At 43.3% G+C, this 23,641-nt stretch overlaps 1 protein-coding gene across 1 annotated transcript in view; it reads left to right on the top strand.

Moving 5' to 3' along the window:
* LOC137536816 (zinc finger protein 721-like) overlaps positions 1-8,381 on the top strand; it is a 58,982-nt gene extending 50,601 nt beyond the window's left edge. The window contains exon 13 of the mRNA XM_068259013.1: positions 6,646-8,381. Coding sequence (XP_068115114.1) covers positions 6,646-8,306 — 1,661 coding nt within the window. The 3' untranslated portion in view covers positions 8,307-8,381. The remainder of the gene's footprint in view (positions 1-6,645) is intronic.
* The last annotated feature ends 15,260 nt before the right edge of the window (positions 8,382-23,641 follow it).

Genomic DNA, 23,641 nt, shown 5'->3' with positions numbered 1-23,641 from the left:
GAACGTAACATTTTTTGGGGCCTTCTCCTTAACATGGGTCTAGTAAAAAAAGAATGTATTGCGGTCTTATTGGTCTATGCACCCAATACATCACATGCCCATGTTCTCTGCTGCCATGTCCAGGTCACGATTTGAGAACATCCTGCGCTTCCTGCACTTTAGTGCCAATACAACCTGTCACAAAATTCGGCCCCTCATAGACCACCTGTCATCAAAATTTGCAGATGCTTATACCCCTGAACAGGCATTTTGAGGCATTTGGTTTCCAGACTATTTCTCACGGTTTTGGACCCCTAAAATGCCAGGGCAGCATAGGAACCCCACCAAGTGACCCCATTTTAGAAAGCAGACACCCCAAGGTATTCTGTTAGGAGTATGATGAGTTCATAGAAGATTTTATTTTTTTTGTCACAAATTAGTGGAAAATGACACTTTGTGTGAAAAAAACAATAAAAATCAATTTACAGTATGCTAACTTGTGACAAAAAAATAAAATCTTCTATGAACTCACCATAATCCTAACTGGAATAACTTGGGGTGTCTTCTTTCTAAAATGGGGTCACTTGTGGGGTTCCTATACTGCGCTGGAATTTTAGGGGCCCTAAACCGTGAGGAGTAGTCTTGAAACCAAATGCCTCAAAATGACCTGTGAATAGGACGTTGGGCCCCTTAGCCAGTGGCGGCTCCAGGAAATTTTTTTAGGGGGTGCTATGCAGGTGCTGGACCAATTTCCAGGGGAGCTGACGACCTGCGGCGCGCGAAGCGCGCTGCGCCAAAAATGGGCGTGGCTACAACCTGCGGCGCGCGAAGCGCGCCGCGGCGAAAAAATGGGCGTGGTCATGACTGGATGAGGGCGGGGCTAACTGTAATTTAAAGTGAACCCAGGGTGAGAGTGATATGGTGGCTGCCATATTTATTTCCTTTTAAACAATACTAGTTGCCTGGCAGCCCTGCTGATCTATTTGGCTGTAGTAGTGAACTGAATTACACCAGAAACAAGCCATGCAGCTAATCTTGTCAGTTCTGACAATATTGTCAGAAACCCCTGACCTGCTGCATGCTTGTTCAGGGTCTATGGTTGAAAGAATAAGAGGCAGAGGACCAGCACGGCAGCCAGGCAACTGGTATTGCTTAAAGGGAGATAAATATGGCAGCCTCAATATTATTCTCACCTCGGGTTCCCTTTAAAAGTGCAACGCAAAGACAGAGGGCCCAAGTTTTGGTGACCCTTTTCCCAGAAAATTCACATAATTGTGCAGGTTTTCTCAAGAAAATACACGTAATGTGAGCAGATTTTAACAAAAAACACGTCCAATGACCCCAATATGCACAATCGTTATCAGATATGACCCCAATATGCACAATCGTTATCAGATATGGCCCCAATATGCACAATCGTTATCAGATATGGCCCCAATATGCACAATCGTTATCAGATATGGCCCCAATATGCACAATCGTTATCAGATATGGCCCCAATATGCACAATCGTTATCAGATATGGCCCCAATATGCACAATCGTTATCAGATATGGCCCCAATATGCACAATCGTTATCAGATATGGCCCCAATATGCACAATCGTTATCAGATATGGCCCCAATATGCACAATCGTTATCAGATATGGCCCCAATATGCACAATCGTTATCAGATATGGCCCCAATATGCACAATCGTTATCAGATATGGCCCCAATATGCACAATCGTTATCAGATATGGCCCCAATATGCACAATCGTTATCAGATATGGCCCCAATATGCACAATCGTTATCAGATATGGCCCCAATATGCACAATCGTTATCAGATATGGCCCCAATATGCACAATCGGTAGCAGATATGGTCCCAATATGCACAATCGGTAGCAGATATGGTCCCAATATGCACAATCGGTAGCAGATATGGTCCCAATATGCACAATCGGTAGCAGATATGGTCCCAATATGCACAATCGGTAGCAGATATGGTCCCAATATGCACAATCGGTAGCAGATATGGTCCCAATATGCACAATCGGTGGCAGATATGGTCCCAATATGCACAATCGGTAGCAGATATGGTCCCAATATGCACAATCGGTGGCAGATATGGTCCCAATATGCACAATCGGTGGCAGATATGGTCCCAATATGCACAATCGGTAGCAGATATGGCCCCAATATGCACAATCGGTAGCAGATATGACCCCAATATGCACAATCCGTAGCAGAAATGACCCCAATATGCACAATCGGTAGCAGATATGACCCCAATATGCACAATCGGTAGCAGATATGACCCCAATATGCACAATCGGTAGCAGATATGACCCCAATATGCACAATCGGTAGCAGATATGACCCCAATATGCACAATCGGTAGCAGATATGACCCCAATATGCACAATCGGTAGCAGAAATGACCCCAATATGCACAATCGGTAGCAGAAATGACCCCAATATGCACAATCGGTAGCAGAAATGACCCCAATATGCACAATCGGTAGCAGATATCGCCCCAATATGCACAATCCGTAGCAGATATGACCCCAATATGCACAATCCGTAGCAGATATGACCCCAATATGCACAATCCGTAGCAGATATGACCCCAATATGCACAATCCGCATCACCTGAAAAAGAAAAGAAAAACCCATTTACTCACCTACAGCCAGAAGACCTTCTTTCCCGACCTCCTGTCCCGAGTCCCGACCTCATTGTGGCGCGCAGCGCCCGCGCGCCCACGATCCTCTTCCTTCCCGACGTCACCACGAGACTTCCTGCCTGCATGCAGAGAGCAGGGCTACGGGAAAATGGCCGCCCGAAGTCTGCAGAACAGGGCTCCGGGCGGCCATCTTACCGTAGCCCTGCCTGCTGCTCCGTGCTGCCGGTGTGTGAACTGACTTGGCGTCTTTTAGACGCCTGAAGTCAGTTCACTCCAGGGGGTGCTTTGGGGGTGCTTGGACAATTCTAGGGGGTGCTCGAGCACCCCCAAGCACCCCCCTGGCGCCGCCCCTGCCCTTAGCGCACCTAGGCTGCAAAAAAGTGTCACACATGTGGTATCGCCGTACTCAGGAGAAGTAGTATAATGTGTTTTGGGGTGTATTTTTACACATACCCATGCTGAGTGGGAGAAATCTCAATTGTGTGTGAAAAAAAAATAAAAAAAAATCGCATTTACAGAGATATTTCTCCCACCCAGCATGAGTATGTGTAAAAATACACCCCAAAACAAATTATACTATTTCTCTAGAGTACGGCGATACCACATGTGTGACCCCTTTTTGCAGCCTAGGTGCGCTGAGGGGCCCAAAGTCCTATGAGCACCTTTAGGCTTTACAGGGATGCTTACAATTTAGCACCCCCCAAAATGCCAGGACAGTAAACACACCCCACAAATGACCCCATTTTGGAAAGTAGACACCCCAAAGTATTCAGAGAGGGGCATGGTGAGTCCGTGGCAGATCTCATTTTTTTTTATCACAAGTTGTTAGAAATGGAAATCTTTTTTTTTGTCACAAAGTGTCATTTTCCGCTAACTTTTGACAAAAAATAAAATCTTCTATGAACTTACCATGCCTCTTAGTGAATACTTTGGGATGTCTTCTTTCCAAAATGGGGTCATTTGGGGGGTATTTATACTATCCTGGAATTTTAGCCCCTCATGAAACATGACAGGTGCTCAGAAAAGTCAGAAATGCTTCAAAATGGGAAAATTCACTTTTGGCACCATAGTTTGTAAACGCTATAACTTTTACCCAAACCAATAAATATACACGGAATGTTTTTTTTTTTTTATCAAAGACATGTAGCACAATAAATTTGGACAAAAATGTATATAGAAATTTTACTTTTTTTGAAAAATGTCCGCACAGAAAATTAAAAAAATCATTTTTTTGACAAAATTCATGTCTTTTTTGATGAATATAATAAAAACTAAAAATCGCAGCAGCAATCAAATAGCACCAAAAGAAAGCTGTATTAGTGACAAGAAAAGGAGGTAAAATTCATTTAGATAGTAGGTTGTATGACCGAGCAATAAACCGTTAAAGCTGCAGTGGTCTGAATAGAAAAAAAAGCTCTGGTCCTTAAGGGGTGAAAAGACTGTGGTCCTCAAGTGGTTAATGTAGTAAAAAAAAAAAAAAACCCATTCTTATGAATGGACATGGCCTCTGATCGGGGTCATGTCCATTTATCACAGGCATTGCGATTGGTTCAGAGAAGCTTTCTTTCTCTTCCCCAATCGCCGACAGAAAACCGCCGGTGTGCACGGGCCCACGCACCCCACAGGTACCTCTGTTTGCAAACTGGACGAGAATACTCATTCAGTTTGCCTTTAGCTGCACCTATCTGGACAAAAATACTCGTCCAGATAGGCTTAAGTGGTTAAAGTGAATGGATTTGCAGGGGCTCAGGGCATGACGAGCGGAGCTCTCGTCATTGCCAATTAGCAGGCATACGGTTGTAGCGCTCACTATTCTACTCTGATAAGGTGTGTTAACTCTGATAAGGCATGCTATTTGACTTAGTGAATCAAGCCCTATGAGTGGGGAGGTAAATGGTTAATTAATAGGGGATTTATGTATTGTTATGTAATTTAATGTAAGTAGGTGTATTTCTACTATTTGCCACTAGATGTCCCCCCACTTTATTCCAGTGTACCGTGAACTGTACTCAGGAAGTGCTGTGGGTATGGTTTACTTTCACTTTGTCAATGACCACCGGTATCTCCTTGATCTTGGTGATCATTGATCACAGGCACTTTGATCAGTGAATGGGAACAGCATTCCTGTTCACCGATCATTGTACTAGCCACCTCTGAACACACGTGCAGGACTGAGGGAAATGGCGATTGTGGTGAGGTATGTATATCTATGCCCCTGGGATGATAAGTGAAGTCCTATGCAGGGCCGGATTTGTACTCTTTATCGCCCTAGGCCACTGTCACCAGCCGCCCCCTTCAGTAAAGGTAGCGAGATGACCCCTCCCCCTTCCCTCTAGTATAGGTAGCCTTGTGACCCCCCTCCCCAGTATAGGTAGCCAGATGACTCCTCCCCCTTTTCCCTCCAGTATAGGTAGCCAGATGACCTCTCCCCATTCCCTCTAGCATATGTAGCCAGATGACTCACTTAATCCCTCTTCCCTCTCCCCCGCCCACCTTTCAGTATAGGTAGCCAGCTCACCTTCACATCGCAGCAGCCATCAGTGTCACTCATTTCTCTGCTTGTTTCTAGTGCAGAAACTTCCTCTTCCTTTCTCGAATGCTGACCAAGTCCATAGCCGCCGGCCACAATGCAAACGTGCACAGAGAGCAAGGTGGCTGCTGCACAGGCCGCTAGCTGGAGAGTACCTGCATTGCGGCATTTGCAAGCTTGCAAATGCTGCACCAGTTTAGCCTGCTTCTTTGGTGCCTCTGCTCCTGTGGTGCCCTAGGCCATGGCCTAGACGGCCTTGGCCTAAATCCGGCCCAGGTCCTATGGGGTGTAGATATACTGCCTCTGCAGCAAGAAGAGATTAATGCCTACATGGATTTTTCTTCTATTCTACACCCTTAAAGTGTACCTTAGATGGGAAGGAAGAGAAACATAATACATATCTGGAGCTTTTTCCAGCCCTCTCTAGTTGATTGCTCCCACACCGTGCTCCTCTGCCTCCTAGATCTGGAATTTGGCCCCGAAACTCCTCCAACTGGAGCCAGTGAGAGCAGGTGCAGTCTGGCCATTCGTGCTCCCCCCCCCACGCTCCCATAGGGAGCATGCGTGGCCAGGCCACACGTGCACAGAATGCCCCAGACCAAAGGACTTTTGGGGCCGAGTTCCAGAGGATCCATGTGGTGGAGGTGGATAGCCAGAGACTGATTAGCCTGGTGGGGACTGGAGGAAGCCCCAGGTATGTATAATTTTTCTCTCCCTCATTGTCTCAGGTACACTTTAACATAAAACATACTTTCGACTATTTCAGCCAGATTTTCTGCTCTACATTCAGTGTTCTCCCCAGGCTCTTTTAGCCGGTTGCTCCACCCGGCTAGTTTTGGTGAGCACCCAATTGTCATCAGCTCACCTCCTCCTATGCTGTAAGCAGAGTTGCGCACAAAAGCACCGGCCCTGCATTCTCTCATATCGCCCCACCCAGCTACTATTGCATGCCACCAGGCTATAAAAAAACTCTGGGGAGAACACTGACATTGTCTGAGCTATATTCATTATGGGAATATTGTGTTAGTGGCCTGTATATTGTATGTATTAGCTGCTGCAGCAAGACTCGTAATTCCATTTGGAAAAGTGTCCATGTCATTTGGCCTCTCTCTCCCTGAACTCCCCACACTGTAATCTTGCATTGCAGGTTACTTTCAACAGTAAGCACTTTCTCCAACTAAAGCAGATATAGCCATAAGCTGTACCCTCACCTCCTTGTCAAAGCATCCAAAGAAGCATTTGTGCTTAAAACTACTATCAGGCTCCCAGCAACCAGCACCCACCGTTATCTACCCCCACACCGGTAGGTGTTCAGTCTATTCTTATGGACTTTGTAGTGATGTTGTAAAACACAGCCTACTAGTGTGCACAAAAGGTAGTTTATTTGAACATCCCCTTTCATCCCTAATGATAGTTGTTCCTCTACTCAGAATTCTCTACTAGAAGTGATGATGTTTCTGTATTTGCAGACCGGAGTTCTGGCATCAGGAACCTCTCAGAGATTCGTCTCTCTGGATCCACAGACTGTACAGCGGATGATGATGTCACTGGACAAGAGCTTCCTGCAGATATCCTGGTTACCCCAAATAATCCCCCAGGCTCCCCTCATCGGTCTAACCCTGAGAGGCCTCATACCCAGCTGAGCTCTACCACTGATGGAAGGTCTTATTCCTGTTCCATGTGTGGGAAAAGTTTTGTTTGGAAAACTAGTCTTGCCAGACATAAGAAATCTCACACTGGTGAGAAGCCTCATTTATGTGTGGAGTGTGGAAAATGTTTTGGATATAAATCACTGCTTGTTACACATGAGAGATCTCACACCGGTGAGAAGCGCTATTCTTGTGCTGTGTGTAGGAAATGTTTTGGGGATAAATCAAATCTTGTCAGACATGAGAGATCTCACACTGGCGATAAGCCCTATTCATGTGCTAACTGTGGGAAATGTTTTGGAAATAAATCAAATCTTGTCAGACATGAGAGATCTCACACTGGCGAGAAGCCCTATTCATGTGCTAAGTGTGGGAAATGTTTTGGAGATAAATCAAGTTTTGTCACACATAAGAAATTTCACACTGGTGAGAAGTCCTATTCATGTTCTGAGTGTGGGAAATGTTATTGGAATAAATCAAATCTTGTCAGTCATGAGAGATCTCACACTGGTGAGAAGAGCTATTCATGTGCTGAGTGTGGGAAATGCTTTGCTCGTAAATATAGTCTTGTTAGTCATGAAAGATTTCACACCGGTGAGAAGCCCTATTCATGTGCTAAGTGTGGGAAATGTTTTGGGTATAAATCAAGTTTTGTCACACATGAAAAATTTCACACTGGTGAGAAGTCCTATTCATGTTCTGAGTGTGGGAAATGTTTTTGGAGTAAATCAGATCTTGTCAGTCATGTGAGAACTCACACTGGTGAGAAGCCTTATTCATGTGTGCAGTGTGGAAAATGTTTTGCACAGAAATCACATCTTGTCAGACATGAGAGATCTCACACTGGTGAGAAAAGCTATTCATGTGCTGAGTGTGGGAAATGGTTTACTCGTAAATCAGGTCTTGTTAGTCATGAAAGATTTCACACTGGTGAGAAGCCCTATTCATGTGCTGAGTGTGGGAAATGTTTTGGGCATAACTCAAACCTTTTGAAACATATGAGATCTCATACTTTTGAGAAGCCATTTTCTTGTACTGAGTGTGGAAAATGTTTTGCTCGTAAATCAACTCTTCTCAGTCATGAGAGATCTCACACTGGTGAGAAGCCTTATTCATGTGCTGAGTGTGGGAAATGTTTTACACTGAAATCATATCTTGTCAGTCATGAGAGATCTCACACAGGTGAGAAGCTCCATTCATGTGCCGAGTGTGGGAAACAGTTTACTCATAAATCAAGGCTTGTCAGTCATGAGAGATCTCACACCGGTGAGAAGCCCTATTCATGTGCTGAGTGTGGGAACTGTTTTCGGTATAAATCAAACCTTTTCAAACATAAGAGATCTCATACTTTTGCAAAGCCATTTTCTTGTACTGAGTGTGGGAAATGCTTTTTTGAGAAACAAAATCTTATCATACATGAAAGATCTCACACTGCGAAAAGCCGTATTCATGTGCTCAGTGTGGGAAATGTTTTGTTTTGAAACCAGAGCTCAGACATAAGAAATCTCATGCTGGTGAGAAACCCTAACCATGTGTTGAGTGTGGGAAATGTTTTGCAGAGAAGTCACATATCTGGTCAGACATGAGAGATCTCACACTGACAAAAAGCCCTATTTATGGGCTGTGTGTAAGAAATGCTTTGGGCATAAAACAAACCTTGATAATAATAATAATCGCAACATTTGTATAGCGCTTTTCTCCTGTCGGACTCAAGCGCTCAAGAGCTGCAGCCACTGGGACGTGCTCAAGAGGCCACCTAGCTGTGTTAGGTAGTCTTGCCTTGAACTTCTTACTGAATAGGTACTGACCCTAGCCAGGATTCGAACCCTGGTCCCCCATGTCAAAATGGCTGGATAGTGTCAAACCTGAAATCTCATAATTTTGAGAAGCCATTTTCTTGTGCTGAGTGTGGGAAATGGTTTCAGTATAAATCAAACCTTGTCATACATAAGAGATCCCATACTTTTGAGAGGCCATTTTCTTGTACTGAGTGTGGGAAAAGTTTTGTTGAGAAACAAAACCTTGTCATACATGAGAGATCTCACACTGGTGAGAAGCACTATTCACTATTCACGTTCTGAGTGTAGGAAATGTTTTGGGCATAAAGCAAATCTCATCAGCCATGAGAGATAGGTACAAGTCTAGTTAGCACTTGCCATGTGTTCAATTTTTTTATTTTCCATCACAACAGTTAATAAACCAGGTGCATTATCCATGTAAATGAGACAGGATCTGCAGTTGTGTGCAGCCATGGCTCTCCAGAAGGGTAAATAGAAGCCCAAACACTTTCATTTGGCTGAAAAAACACCCCTGATAACAAGAGAGTGCTGATAAGACAAGTATTTGTTTTTTTTGGGAGCTGCATGAACTGGATTTTACAGCACACTGATATGGCTGCTTTGTAAAATTCAGAGCCAGAATTAAACCCCCTAAAGTGAAAATAAGAATGTGAGACTCTGGAAATGTCTTTATTCCATTGTTATTCACCTACTGTGAGCAGCAGATGTGGGAATATTACAAGCTTAGAAGCTCCCTTTCACCCAGACTGAATTTAGGAAGAAGTTTTCCCTCTCTCTAGCTCTCTGAGTTTTGAATGCACAAAGTACTGTAAAATAAGAAGAGCGGGATTTATTTTCCATTAGTTATTAAAGTTGGATTGTCAGCCACAAATAAAACCCTGGCTCTATTTGGTACAATGCCGACAAGCTTGTCATCTCTCCTCCCATAATCCTGCTCCTCACTGATTGGCTCAGTACAGTTCAGTGTGAAGCTGCTGAAATCCGATCTATGCTGTGCTCACATGTGTTTACTAAGCAAGTTAGATATGACAGTGCAGTTTCTAGGAGAAAAAAAAAAGAGTAAGGGAGGAAATTACATCAGGATGGGCTTCAGTCAGAGGTAGTAAAAATGGCAAACGCCTGAAACTTTTTTCTCTTTATTCACTATATGAAATTCACTGAAATCAAAACATATACAGTACAATACATACAGTATGTTATGTAAGTAAAACAAGTGTTTATCTACGTATATATGTGTGGGTTTTTTGTGGGATAATATGGTTGTCCTGCTGCTTTATCAGACACACGCAGGACTGATATTCAGAGAGATTGGATCACTCTCACTGCCATTGGATCTTCAGGGATCTCCTGATTATTCTAAATAATTTTAGGGGTAACATCCAAATCCAAAAAAGCTTTATTGGCAGGACCAAATACATTTAGCATTGCCAAAGCAAAACAAAGCATTAACATGGGGAGGGGGTTGTGGGAATAAGGGAAGGGTATAGGGGGTTGGGGTATGTAGTCCTTAGGGTGTGGAGGATGTAGGGGACAATATGGGGGGCTGAGATATATGGTCCATAGGGGTTATTGGGGGTATACAGTCCATGTGGTATCATGTTCCTCTCAGTTGGTGGCAGGCTGTGACATACCGGGCAGCTATTTGCACGGTTGTTTCCTCCTCCCCCAGTAGGATGTAGAGTTTCCTCTCCTCATCTGTGGAGGTAAAATCCTGGATCTGGTCAGAGAGTCTCTGGAAGTGGACAGTCCTTACAGGCACGTATTTGCTGCAGTGTAGCAGGAAGTGGGCCTCATCCTCCTAAACCCCCTGGTAACATTGTTTGCACAGTCTCTCCTCCCGGGGGTTCCATGTCTGTCTGTGCCACCCTCTCTCTATCTCCAGGCTGTGGGCACTCAGATGGTACAGGTTCAGGGTCTGTCTGTCTTTGTGGTGGTGTAGCCTTTCCAGATATGGAGCCATTGTGTACTCCCGCTGTAGTGATTGGTAGACAGCGAGTTTCTGGGAATTCTTTATGTCACTTCTCCATTCCTCTATGTATCGTTCCTTGCTGGTTTCTATAGTCCCTTTTATTTGGGCTTTTGTCAGCCTGTGTTGGTGGTCTTGGTTGGGTTGGCTGCTGATGCTTTGCTTGAGAGTGCGTGGTATGGCCTCGCCCCCCTGGCTCAGTGAGGCTTTATGGTGGTAAGTGCTGGGGCTGCTGCCCAGTATGAGAGTGCCCTCTGCTGAATAGTCAGTCATAGTGGGAATCTGCCTAGCTCTCCCTGGCAGGCTGAGTTTGAGGTGCTGCGATGGACTTGGAGAAGATACTTGCAGAACTCTACATGGAAGATTTCTGTTGGTCTGGAGTCCTATTTTGATTGGTCAGGGTAGGTGACCGGGCCCCATACCTCACTGCTATAGAGCAGGATTGGGGTGATGATGCTGCCGAATATCTTTACCCAGACTCTCACTGGTGGTTTTAGGTGGTAAAGCTGTCTTCTGATGGCATAAAATGTTCTGCAGGCTTTTTCTTTTAGTGCCTTTACTGCCGGTTTAAAGCTCCCTGATTGGTTGCTCTCCAGCCCCAGGTAGGTGTTGCTGTTGGTGGACACCAGTTGGGAGCCATATAAATGAGGAGGTGGGGTTTTTATTTCCATTCTTCCTCTGGAACACCATCACTTTTGTCTTCTTTGGGTTTATGGGCAGTGCCCATGTGGTACAACAACTCTCCAATACTGCCAGGCTATCCTGTAGCCCTTTCTCTGTTGGGGAGAGCAGCACAAGGTCATCTGCATACAGCAGGAACTTCACCTCACGGTCATGCAGGAGGAGGCCTGGTGCTGGGGAGGATTCCAGGGCTACAGCCAGTTGGTTAATGTATATGTTGAAGAGCGTTGGGCTCAGATTGCAGCCCTGCCTGACTCCTCGACCCTGCTTGAAGAACGCGCTTCTCTTCCCATCCACTTTCACACTGCATTGATTCCAAGTATATGAACTCTTGATGACATCATAGGTTCTCCTATTCTGCTCTCTAAGAGTTTTAGGAAAAGGCCTGGGAGCCACACTGAGTCCAACGCCTTCTTAAAATCCACAAATCCTCATCATAGGTTCCTCCTCCTATTCCGCTCTCTAAGAGTTTTAGGAAAAGGCCTGGGTGCCACACCGAGTCAAATGCCTTCTTAAAATCCACAAAGCAAGCGTGTATTTTGCCACGTGAGCTTTGGACATGGGTCTTGACGAGGCTGTGCAGTGTGTAGATGTGGTCGGTTGTGCGGTGGTTTGGCATGAACCCGGCTTGGCTTTTGCTGAGTACGTCCGGCTGTGTGAGAAAGGAGAGGATCCTTTTATTCATGATGTTGTTAAAGAGTTTCCCCAGTGTGCTGCTGACACAGATTGCTCTGTAGTTGACTGGATCATATCTGTCCCCATTCTTGTAGATGGGTGTTATGAGGCCTTCGCACCAGGCCTGAGGAAAGGAGCCCGCCCTCAGGATAAGGTTGAATAGTCTTGTGAGTGCCTCATGTATGTCTGGGGGGCTGTATTTGATCATCTCTGGCAGGATGCCATCTGTACCGCTGGCCTTCTTACATTTTATCAGCTTTGTTCTTTCTCTTATTTCCTGCACCATGATTGGTGTATCCAGAGGGTTTTGAAAGTCCTTGATTGTCTTCTACATGTCCTTCAGTTTTGCGGCTATTTGTTTCTGTTCCAAGGTTTGGGAATTTTCTGGGATGTCTTTGTAGAGGTCCCTGAAGTAGTGGAGCCAGATGTGGCCATTTTAGATATGAAGAGGGCTTTTTTTGGGCTTTACACCGATATGGTTCCAGGTCTCCCAGAAAGAGTTGTCCTGGAGGGAGTCCTCCAGCTGTTGGAGTTTTTGGGAGATGTGGCTTTGTTTTTTCCACCTGAGGGTGTCTTTCTATTGTCTCTGTAGGTGGTCATGGGCTTCCCTTAGGTCCTGGTTGTTGGGGTCTCTGTGCTTTTGGTTAGAGGCTGCCCTTAGCGAATTACGTAGAGCCTTGCATTCACTGTCAAACCATTTTTTTGTGACTGTTTATTTGTGGATCTCTTAAAGTTGGTCTGCTTGAGGCCTGCTAGTACTGCCATGGTATATAGGATGTTACTGAAGTATTTCACTGCATGGCTGGCACCCTGTTGGTTTGGTTCATATGGGTTGTTATAAAAGTTTGTCAGCAGTTCTTGGATTTTGGCAGTTTTGGTCATGTTGGTGTATTCGGTGGCAAACTGTTTGGGCTATTTGAAGGATGGTGGCAGCTTGTAGAGACCGTACTGGTGAGGCTGCTGTGCGGTTATCGGTGGATTTCAGGTACAGCAAGAGTTGGTTGTGGTCTGACAGGTGTGTTTCAGGGGTGACTATGAGGGCATTGATATTTATGGGGTCTGTGTCTGTGATGGCATAATCTACCACACTGCTGCCTACGTGTGAGTTCATAGTAAATCTCTCAAGAGAGTCACCCCTGGTTCGCCCATTCATTATGTATAGGCAGAGGCTCCGGCACAGGTTTAGGAGGGCTTTCCCATTTTTGTTTACTGCCTTATCATAGCTATTTCTTGCTGTCTGCATTGGTTCCTGATAATAGCTCTCTCCTCCAAGTATGTATGTGTTTCCCTCAGAGGTCAGATAGTCCTTCTCTGTGCCTGTTCTGGCATTAAGGTCTCCATAGATGAGTACTCTGCCGAGACTGGAAGTGGCTGGCTTCTCTTTGCAGGATCTCATAGATATCAGGATTGTAGTAAGGGGACTCTGTTAGGGGGATATACTGTATGCTGCACACAGGTACATGTTGGACTGAGAGATGAGGATGGAGCTGTTTATTTTGAACCAGATGTGGCTGTCTCCTCGTTTGATTGCTTTAATGTGCTCTGTAAGCTCCTCCTTGTACCGTATTAGTATGCCTCCTGAACAACGACCCTGTATAACGTTCTTGTTTTTCTGTGAAGATACAGAAAATTCCCTGTATCCCATGGGTGCAAGAGATTCATCCTCTGCCCGGGTCCATGTCTCCAGTAGGATTTGAATATAAATGTTTTCAAGTCTCTTTTTAAAGTCTGGATCATTTGTTTTGGATCCAAAGGCTGAGGCATTCAGCCCTTGAATGTTCCAGATCTATTTTTTTAAGCCTTCACAGAGGAAGATTGGCAACCACTGTATCTTACTAGGGATGGTCGCTGCATTACGCGGAACTATAAATTCCACGATTCCGGACGGAATTTGGTGATTCCGGTTCCGAAATGACGAAATGGAATTGCTATAGCCCTATTTCGGAATTCCGCAGAATTTTACTAAATTCAAATCCCCCCCCCCCCCCCAAACTTATTTATGCCTAATAAGGTCTCGTCTTCCAGGAAATTGTAGAATTTCAAAAGCCAACTTACATACCTTGGCCGGGAATTGCACATTCAGGTCTAGTGCTCGGTAGGTAGCTCTCTTGACCACTATACCACCACCAACACTACATGCTGAAGCCAGCCTAGCATGTACCATTATGATATGTCCAAGAGAAAAATGATCTTGCTTAGGGATTTGTAGGATTTTAAAAGCCAACTCACATACATTGGCCAGGCCCAGGAATTGAACCCAGGCCTACCACTCTGTAGGCTGCTATCCTAACCATTATACCACCAACACAACACACTACAATGCTACATGCTGAAGCCTGCCTAGCATGTACCATTGTATGTTCCGATCATCCCTATATCTTACATGATAATACTATACATATGATAGCAGCAGAAGATAAGGTATTAGAAGTCAAGTGTATTACCAGGTCATATTATACACCAGCATAAATAAGGCAGATATACCCCAATGCCTCAGTGCTATACGCCAAATGTAAATTAGAATGAAGCAATAGGAGAGAAGGAAAGAGGCACTGTAGGTGCTACTTCACCTTTAATCACAGGGTTCACATATACAAGCAGTTAGCAGAGGGGGGTTAACAAGCCTGACAGCTGTTTCACGTTAACAAACACTTCCTCAGAGGCTTCAAAGATGAATCTTTGTTCATCTTTGTAGCCTCTGAGGAAGCGTTTGTTAATGCAAAAAAGCTGTCAGGCTTGTTAACCCTCACTACAAACTGCTTGTCTATGTGAACCCTGTGATTAAAGGTGAAGAAGCACCCACAGTGCCTCTTTCCTTCCCTCCTATTGCATGACATCTGTTGATCAGTGAGTGCATGTGGATGTATCATACAATCCAGGCTAGCCCACACAGATCCCAGCTGCATCTAGTTCCAGGCTGAGTACTCTCCAAACCTTTTATGTAAATTAGAAGGAAATGATTGGATACAGGTGTTTTAGTCTTGGGGTTAGATCAGGGATAGGCAAAGTACGGCCTGCAGGCCATACCACCCCATTTGGCTGTTTCATTCAGCATGCTGGTGCAGGGGCAGTTACACTGCCGCAGATATTGCCCACAAGTAGGTGAACCATCGTTGCGGCATCCCATGGGCACCAAGCCAGTTCACCAGATATACCTCAGCAGTAGAGTTGGGCCGAACCTCCGATTTTAGGTTCACGAACCCTGTTCGCGAACTTCCGCGAAAGGTTCGGTTCGCGAAAAAGTTCGCGAACCGCCATAGACTTCAATGGGGAGGCGAACTTTCAAAGTTTTAAAAAATTCTATCAACTGGAAAAATGATAGAAAACATGTTTCAAAAGCTCTAATACCTGGAGCCACACCTAATTGAGTGAAATACACATCACTGCTGGAGGACCCACCCACCCACCCTCCCTCCTCCAAGCAAGGTCCTTTATACCATTTGCCTACCTACACTAATTAGTTATGGGACAGCTGCTACACACTCTGCTAGGGAGATTTTAATTCCTCCCACCTCCCTCCTCCCTTCTACCTATTCTCTTCTGCCAGGGAATTATACTATTTTAAAAACCAGTATACATCATACCATAGCTGGTACATCATACCATAGCTGGGAATACATACATGAGTATGCATCATACCATAGCTGGTACATCATACCATAGCTGGGAATACATACATGAGTATACATCATACCATAGCTGGGAATCGAACCCAGATCTCACTGTGTGGTGGACACGTCACCCTAAGCACTGTACCACTACAGAAGTAAGTGAAGCTAGCCTAAAATTTAACATTTATGCTCAATGCAATAGAACCATTAGGTTGCTTAAAGGAGAACTGTAGTGAGAGGTATATGGAGGCTGCCATATTGATTTCCTTTTAAGCTATACCAGTTGCCTGGCAGCCCTGCTGATCTATTTGGCTGCAGTAGTGTGAATCACACCAGAAACAAGCATGCAGCTAATCTTGTCAGATCTTACAAAAATGTCAAACACCAGATCATACCATAGCTGGGAATCAAACCCAGATCTCACTGTGTGGTGGGCACGTCACCCTAAGCACTGTACCACTACAGAAGTAAGTGAAGCTAGCCTAAAATTTAACATTTATGCTCAATGCAATAGAACCATTAGGTTGCTTAAAGGAGAACTGTAGTGAGAGGTATATGGAGGCTGCCATATTGATTTCCTTTTAAGCTATACCAGTTGCCTGGCAGCCCTGCTGATCTATTTGGCTGCAGTAGTGTGAATCACACCAGAAACAAGCATGCAGCTAATTTTTCCTTTTAAAATAATACCAGTTGCCTGAATTGCCTGCTGATCCTGTGTCTCTAATACTTTTAGCCACAGCCCCTGAACAAGCATGCAGATCAGGTGCTCTGACTGAAGTCAGACTGGATTAGCTGCATGCTTGTTTCAGGGTGTGATTCAGCCACTATTGCAGTCACAAAGATCAGCTGGACTGCCAGGCAACTGGTATTGTTTACAGGAAACAGCCATATCACTCTCAGTTAAGGTTCCCTTTAAAGGAGAACTGTAGTGAAAGGTATATGGAGGCTACCATATTGATTTCCTTTTAAGCAATACCGGTTACCTGGCTATCCTGCAGATCCTCTGCCTCCAATACTTTTAGCCCTAGACCCTGAACAAGCATGCAGCAGATCTGGTGTTTGACATTTTTGTAAGATCTGACAAGATTAGCTGCATGCTTGTTTCTGGTGTGATTCACACTACTGCAGCCAAATAGATCAGCAGGGCTGCCAGGCAACTGGTATAGCTTAAAAGGAAATCAATATGGCAGCCTCCATATACCTCTCACTACAGTTCTCCTTTAAGCAACCTAATGGTTCTATTGCATTGAGCATAAATGTTAAATTTTAGGCTAGCTTCACTTACTTCTGTAGTGGTACAGTGCTTAGGGTGACGTGTCCACCACACAGTGAGATCTGGGTTCGATTCCCAGCTATGGTATGATGTATACTCATGTATGTATTCCCAGCTATGGTATGATGTACCAGCTATGGTATGATGTATACTGGTTTTTAAAATAGTATAATTCCCTGGCAGAAGAGACCCTCCTCCCTCGGTAGGAGGGAGGAATTAAAATCTCCCTAGCAGAGTGTGTACCAGCTGTCCCATAATTAATTAGTGTAGGCAGACAACTGAGTCAAATGGTATAAAGGACCTAGCTTGAAGGGAGGGTGGGTTCTCTAACACTGAAAGCAGTGTGTTTGACAATAACATGTCTGCTGACAGTGAAATGGAGGCTAAAAATTTTGCTCAATACAGCATTATGGGGCGAATCGAACTTCCGCAAAAGTTCGCCTGATGCAGGCGAACGCGAACCCCCAAAGTTCGCCTGGAACCGTTCGCAGGCGAACCGTTCGGCCCAACTCTACTCAGCAGTTCCAGGCTGCGAGAGTCTGAGTAGATTCCACCAGAAGGGCTACAGGTAAATGGCGCCTGAGGCCCAGCACTGGTGTATATTAGTGTTTCCAGTGCTGGGCTCCAGTGGCCATTTTTTTGTAGCCCTGCACTGCCTGTCAGTGTGGGAGATTCAAGTGAAGCTGCTGTGATGAACATGGGGAACAGCACTGGAAGACAGTAGAGGAGTCTCTTTCCCGATAAGTATATTGCTTCTATTTTCAGGTACAAAAAAAGGGGGGGGGGGAGATTTATTTTTAGTTCACCTGACTAGAAAGTCAGGGAGGGCTGGTCTGCATACAAATTCCCAAAAACAAAAATGCTGACCGCCACTCAAATAACTATAAAAATGCAAAACTTTATTGATCAATCAATTACGGTTCTCCCAAATGCAGTAGGCATCCCATCAACCCCCCCCCCCCCACCCACCCATAAAAACTCTGATCAACCTGCACTCACTCACACCATACACATACAAGCAATTGTCCAGATCGGCCGATCTTAATTGTATGCGTGTGGATGGAGAAAGCAGGAAGTGAAAGCATCAGTAGAATACACTTGAATCGATGGACTAGCAGCATAAACTGTGGTTCCAAAGGACACCAAGCAAAAAAAACAGCAACTTGTATGATAACAGTTAGTAAAGCAGCAGTAGATGTAGTGTCAGCTTCTCAACTCTGCTAATATGCCAGTTCATATCACTTTAAGAACAGTCCAGTTTTTTTTAATGGAGCATAATCTCCATTTGTTTGGCCAAACTATACAGTATGATCATCCAGTGATGTCACCACTTAACCTCCCCAGCGGTATGGACAGAAATGTCCATCCATAAAAACATGCTGTGAACAGTATAAACGTGCATACACATCAATACGCTCCTGCACTGTATACTAGACCCTTGCTTGACACATTTTGGCAAGTTACAGGAAAAAAAAGTTTTTTAGAAATACCTTTTATCACTTTTTGCAAAGAAATCCTGGGAAAATTGAACGCCGGGGAGGTTAAAGGATACACGAAGTAACATGTGACATAATGAGATAGACGTGTATATATAGTGCCTAGCACACCCATAACTATGCTGTGTTCCTTTTTTTCTTTCTCTGGCTGAAAGAGTTAAATATCAGGTATGTAAGTGGCTGACTCAGTCCTGACTCAGACAGGAAGTGACTACAGTGTGACCCTTACTGATAAGACATTCCAACTATAAAACACCTTCCTAGCAGAAAATGGCTTCTGAGAGCAAGGAAGATATAAAAAGGGTCAATAGTTCATAGATTTGAGCTCTGGCATACTTCATTGAATGTATCATTGAGCAAAAACAATAACACAGTTAAAATTTAAAAAGTAGATTTAAACATAAAATAAAACTGAGGAATATCTTAAAAAGTTATTTTTTGGAGACGGAAGATAGATACAATTGTTTATTCCATTAGTTTATTTTCGCCTCAGGTGTCCTTTAAAGAGACACTGAAGCGAGAATAAATCTCGCTTCAGTGCTTATATTCAGCAGGGGCATGTGTGTCCCTGCTAAAACGCCGCTATCCCACGGCTAAACGGGGGTCCCTTACCCCCCAAATCCCCCCCTGCAAAATCTACGACCAAATTGGTCGTAGATTTTGCTGCTGTTGAGGCAGGGCTAACGGCTGCAGCCCTGCCTCTCAGCGCCGTCTATCAGCGGCGCATCGCCGCCTCTCAGCGAAGGAAGACTGAGAGGGGCGGAGGAGAGGCGGAGATACGCACTGACAGACGCGTGTGAGGCAGGGCTGTGGCCATTAGCCCTGCCTCAATGCGGAAGAGGGGATGCGCTGCACGGAGGCGATTTGTGAGGTAAGGGACCCCCGTTTAGCCATGGGATAGCGGCGTTTTAGCAGGGGCACACATGCCCCTTGTCGGGCGTTTTGTCAATGTTTGTATTAATCGTTAAAAATTAGATAAATATAAAATCAAAAATGTAATGCTCCTGGAAAAAAATGGGAGGAGCTAAAAATACAAACACACGCCTAACTGTGTGAGCTCGTTTTTCGAGGTTTTTCCAAGTACTGGTTTAAACATGTAGACGTAGACCAATTTGTAAAAAGATTAATTTAATATCAAATAAATATTACAATATCAAAACAATATAAAATTGCACTTTTGATTTAACACAAGACTCATAAGGTTATTCTTATAATAAGCAATGAGCTGGATAATACAACTTCAGTAAAACATCAAAATGTTATTATACTTATTTACCAATACAAAAAGCTTAAACCAATTAGCCGTCAACTCAAATATAGTACAGAGCTATGACTCATCAAATATGGCCGCCGGCCATGTTACCACAGAATTTGTGAAGACAAGATGGCTGAATCAAAAAAATGGCTGCTATTAAAATCAAAATGGCTGTTATTAAAATCAAAATGGCTGCTATCAAAAATCAAAATGGCTGCTATTAAAATCAAAATGGCTGCTATTAAAAATCAAAATGGCGCTATTAGAATAAAAATTGCGCAGTCAAAATCAAAAATGCGCTATCCAAAATAAAATGGCTGGTGTCAGCTTTACCATTCACTATGACAAATTTAGGATGACTCAGTGGATATACTGACTGGGCGTTGCCCCACAATTGCTATGCAATCAACTATGAATGACAGGAATTTTACTTCTGTCTACACTTTAACCTCCGCTGGCCTGTGTTACTACACAGAGCGAGCAGGTAACATATATATATATTTTTGGAATAGAATATCTATTGAGTCATTCTAAATCTTGCTAGGCGTGGCCTGCACGTGTTGCGGCAAAATATCAAAATATCAATACTTAAAGAAGGTAGCTTGAAATATCTAGCGCTTTTATCCAAAACAATTTATGGCATTCACAGTCAGCGATTCTTGAACGATTGATTGTGTTAAACGACAGAAAAATATACCCACTGAATGGGTTTTATCAAATATATGGAGAGGGCAATTCCTGTGCACTGGAAGAGCCCACTCCCTTTGGCTATAAATGACTATAAACTAAGAAAGACAATTGTCAATAAATCAAAAGTTCAGATATTCGTGCTGTGATAAGCCATATGACTAAAAAGAAAAATTTATAACTGGGTTCAAGTATAGTCACCAAGATGGCCTCTGGGGCGTATTCCTTTAGGCGTGGCTGCTTGCGATCATTCAGATGGCATGGATCCCTAATGTTCTGGTCTGCTCAGATCTGCTGGTGGTCTGATGATGATCCCTTCATGACTGACCCATCTCTTCTTATTCCCCTCACTACCTATGATCCTGCCCAGGAGATTAAATCTTCCAACCTATCACAAGGCAGTAGGAGTGATCAGTGGGAGTGATCAGTCACTAATCTTTAACCCAAGTGTAATGTTGGATTTCACCCTCTGGAGGTGCCGTTGGCTAACTAATCACCTTATTAATGGGATATGTGGCAAAATTAAAGACATTTTGATTGTGTTTTATTATAGCCCACAGTGAATGAATCAATGTTATAAACATTTCATATCTTATGGATAGCTGATCTGGATGGGATCACTGGTTATTATTCAGGATACAGTGACCTTTTCTACCATATTTCGGATAGATTGGATTTGATCCAAAATCATAGTGACATATTGAAAACCACCATGGACCTCTCCTTTATAACATATTGTGCTTGTTAGCAGAGTTTTATACCATTAACATTATTGTTTAACATGCAACACTGGTAAACATATAGCATATCCATATTATTATTGAATTGATTGTAACTAATGTATAAGACTTAATCATATAATATCTGTATTACTCTTTGTATGATACATTTCTACTCATAAGGTATACATATGAGTGAGTCATGTGTTATTCTCTGAGTCGTGTCCTTAGATGGGGAATTGTTTAACTCAGCCTGTGTTTGCTATGTCACCAAGTTTCTTGGTCTGCAACAATGGTTAATTTCTAAAATATACAAGCCTTAGAGATTGTATTCAGAGGTTCATCTTTTCAGCAAATATATTTGCCTCTTGAGAGGTCTCTTCCATTGTTACTCAACTTCTCTTGTTTGGCAATTGTTTGGCCAAGCAAGGTAACTGTGTTAACTATTAGTCAGATCGTGGTCTCCTTTCTATTCAAAGACACTCTTGAATGGCTAACCACTTGCTAACTAACATCTGATCTTCCTTGAGACACACAGACTGGACAATTCAGCATCGCTACATTAAAATAGGCTATACATTTCTATATAATCAATGCACCTATATTAACCTATAATCCCCGTATATTAAAAAGTCTTTGTCTCCTGTACCTTAGGGGAAGGAAATTAATTAGGTTTTATTTGTATTTGATCATGCGCAGTTCAGTTTATTGGAAAAACGTTATTTCGCCATATGGAAATCTCGACACCCTGCTGAATATGAGCTCTGAAGCGAGATTTATTCTCGCTTCAGACTCTCTTTAAGCTATTATATCATCAGACAGCGATTTGGCAGCATTGTTACTTCTTCAGATGGGCTTCAAGGTTAGTGTATCTCACAGTGCTGAGGCGTCTCGCAGCTTACCAGGTACCTGTCTCACCACCAACTGGGGTACACGCTTAGCCATTAGCTTAGATTCCCACGTGCAGGTTCAAAAGTCCTTCCTACTTGCCATGCGTAAAGAACCACGCCCACATATGAGTTACGCCCACAAACCATGTGAGCTTCCTCAGTGTGATGTCGCTGTGGTAATGGGCTGCAGGGAGTGCCTTTTCCTTTTAACACAAAAGTGTATCCAAGCCTCACTTTCAATTCAATTCACAGCTCATTTTGGCACAGATTAGATTCTGCATGATATGATCCAGCAATGTCTTTCCGCCATTCCTCTCAGATCAAATTCAGATGCTGCAAAAGGAGCCTATTTGAATTCAATCTTCCTGCTTAAATGTCATTCATGATATTCAGTCATGGCCAATTTATACACATTGCTAGGGATAAGAAACCCTCATAATTGCAAAGCACTGATTTGATATCAGAAATCATGCACCCCACACACATACAATTTTGATTGGTCTGCCATAAAATTTTATATAGTTATAGCCCAATAAATATAGACCTAATATTTTCTATTGTTATTGTAAGCATCTTAATATCCACACACAAAAAAGGACTCTTCCTCTCTCTCTGTCTTTTAAAGGGGACACATCCTCATTAAACAATTCATAAATTCCCGCTTGAAAGGTTTACCACCATATCTAACTACTAGACAAAGAAATTCCTTGCCTTCAAAAATATATATTTTTTTGCAAATTAATCCATACTCATGGGACTAAACATTTTAAAATCTCTACAAAATCATATTACTACCAATTTCCCTTTCCCATGGGCAAGTTCTTCAGTTCCTTATCTGGGTATCAATCGGGCAAAACATTCAGCTGACCTTTTCAAAACCAATTTCCTCCCTCTGCTATCCAAAATTAAGTCAGATTGTATCTCCATGAATAAATGTATACTTTCTTGGTCAGGAAAAATAGCCGCATTAAAAATGTTTATAATCCCCAAAATTCTATATCTATTTATGACTATTCATATTCCAATACATAAATCATATTTCTCCGATTTGAATAAAATCTTCAAAGATTTTGTATGGGCCGGTAAAATGTCCAGATTAGCGTCACAATTATTATACTTGCCTAGGAAATTGGGAGGCTTGAGTTTCCCTCACATAGAGAATTACTACCTCGCAGCTAATTTAGAAACCTCTAAATATTGGTGAAATAACTCAGCGGGCAAGCTTTCGGCTAAAATGGAAGAGAAACTTCTTGGTCTGTACCTAAGAGCTATTTTAACCAATATTATTTTAAGATATAAACCCCCGCCACACAATATCCTTCAATTCAGGCTACTCTCAAAGCATTGCAGCACTTTGTAAAGCACTCCTGATCATCTGGATCAAATAATACCCAGATTCCCACTTGAAGTGTTAAATTTCCTAATCCCGGATCTTAATGTAAAACCGTGGTTGCAAGCAGGTTGTTTGTATCTTAACCACTTTATCCACCACTACAGTATATCTACATCCTCTGTGACTTCTTCTAAGCCACGAGTCAGTAGATATTTGTTTTGTAGCAGAAGCAGCGCTGTGCAGGATTGGGCTTGCTCCTGTGCACATTTCTGGCACTATCTGATGCAGTACTAATTGGTGAAGGAGAATATATGTTTCCTGAGCTAATGAGATTGATTTTTACCATTAAAAATACTTTTATTTTCTCAGTTCATAGTGAAAAATACACTCTGTAGCATTATTTCAGAATGAAATATCTTCAACATAAATTG

This window comes from Hyperolius riggenbachi, chromosome 10 (assembly GCF_040937935.1).
Source record: "Hyperolius riggenbachi isolate aHypRig1 chromosome 10, aHypRig1.pri, whole genome shotgun sequence".
Classification (NCBI taxonomy): domain Eukaryota; kingdom Metazoa; phylum Chordata; class Amphibia; order Anura; family Hyperoliidae; genus Hyperolius; species Hyperolius riggenbachi.
The sequence above is the reverse complement of the archived record's forward strand: the minus strand, read 5'-3'. Positions and strand labels throughout refer to the sequence as shown.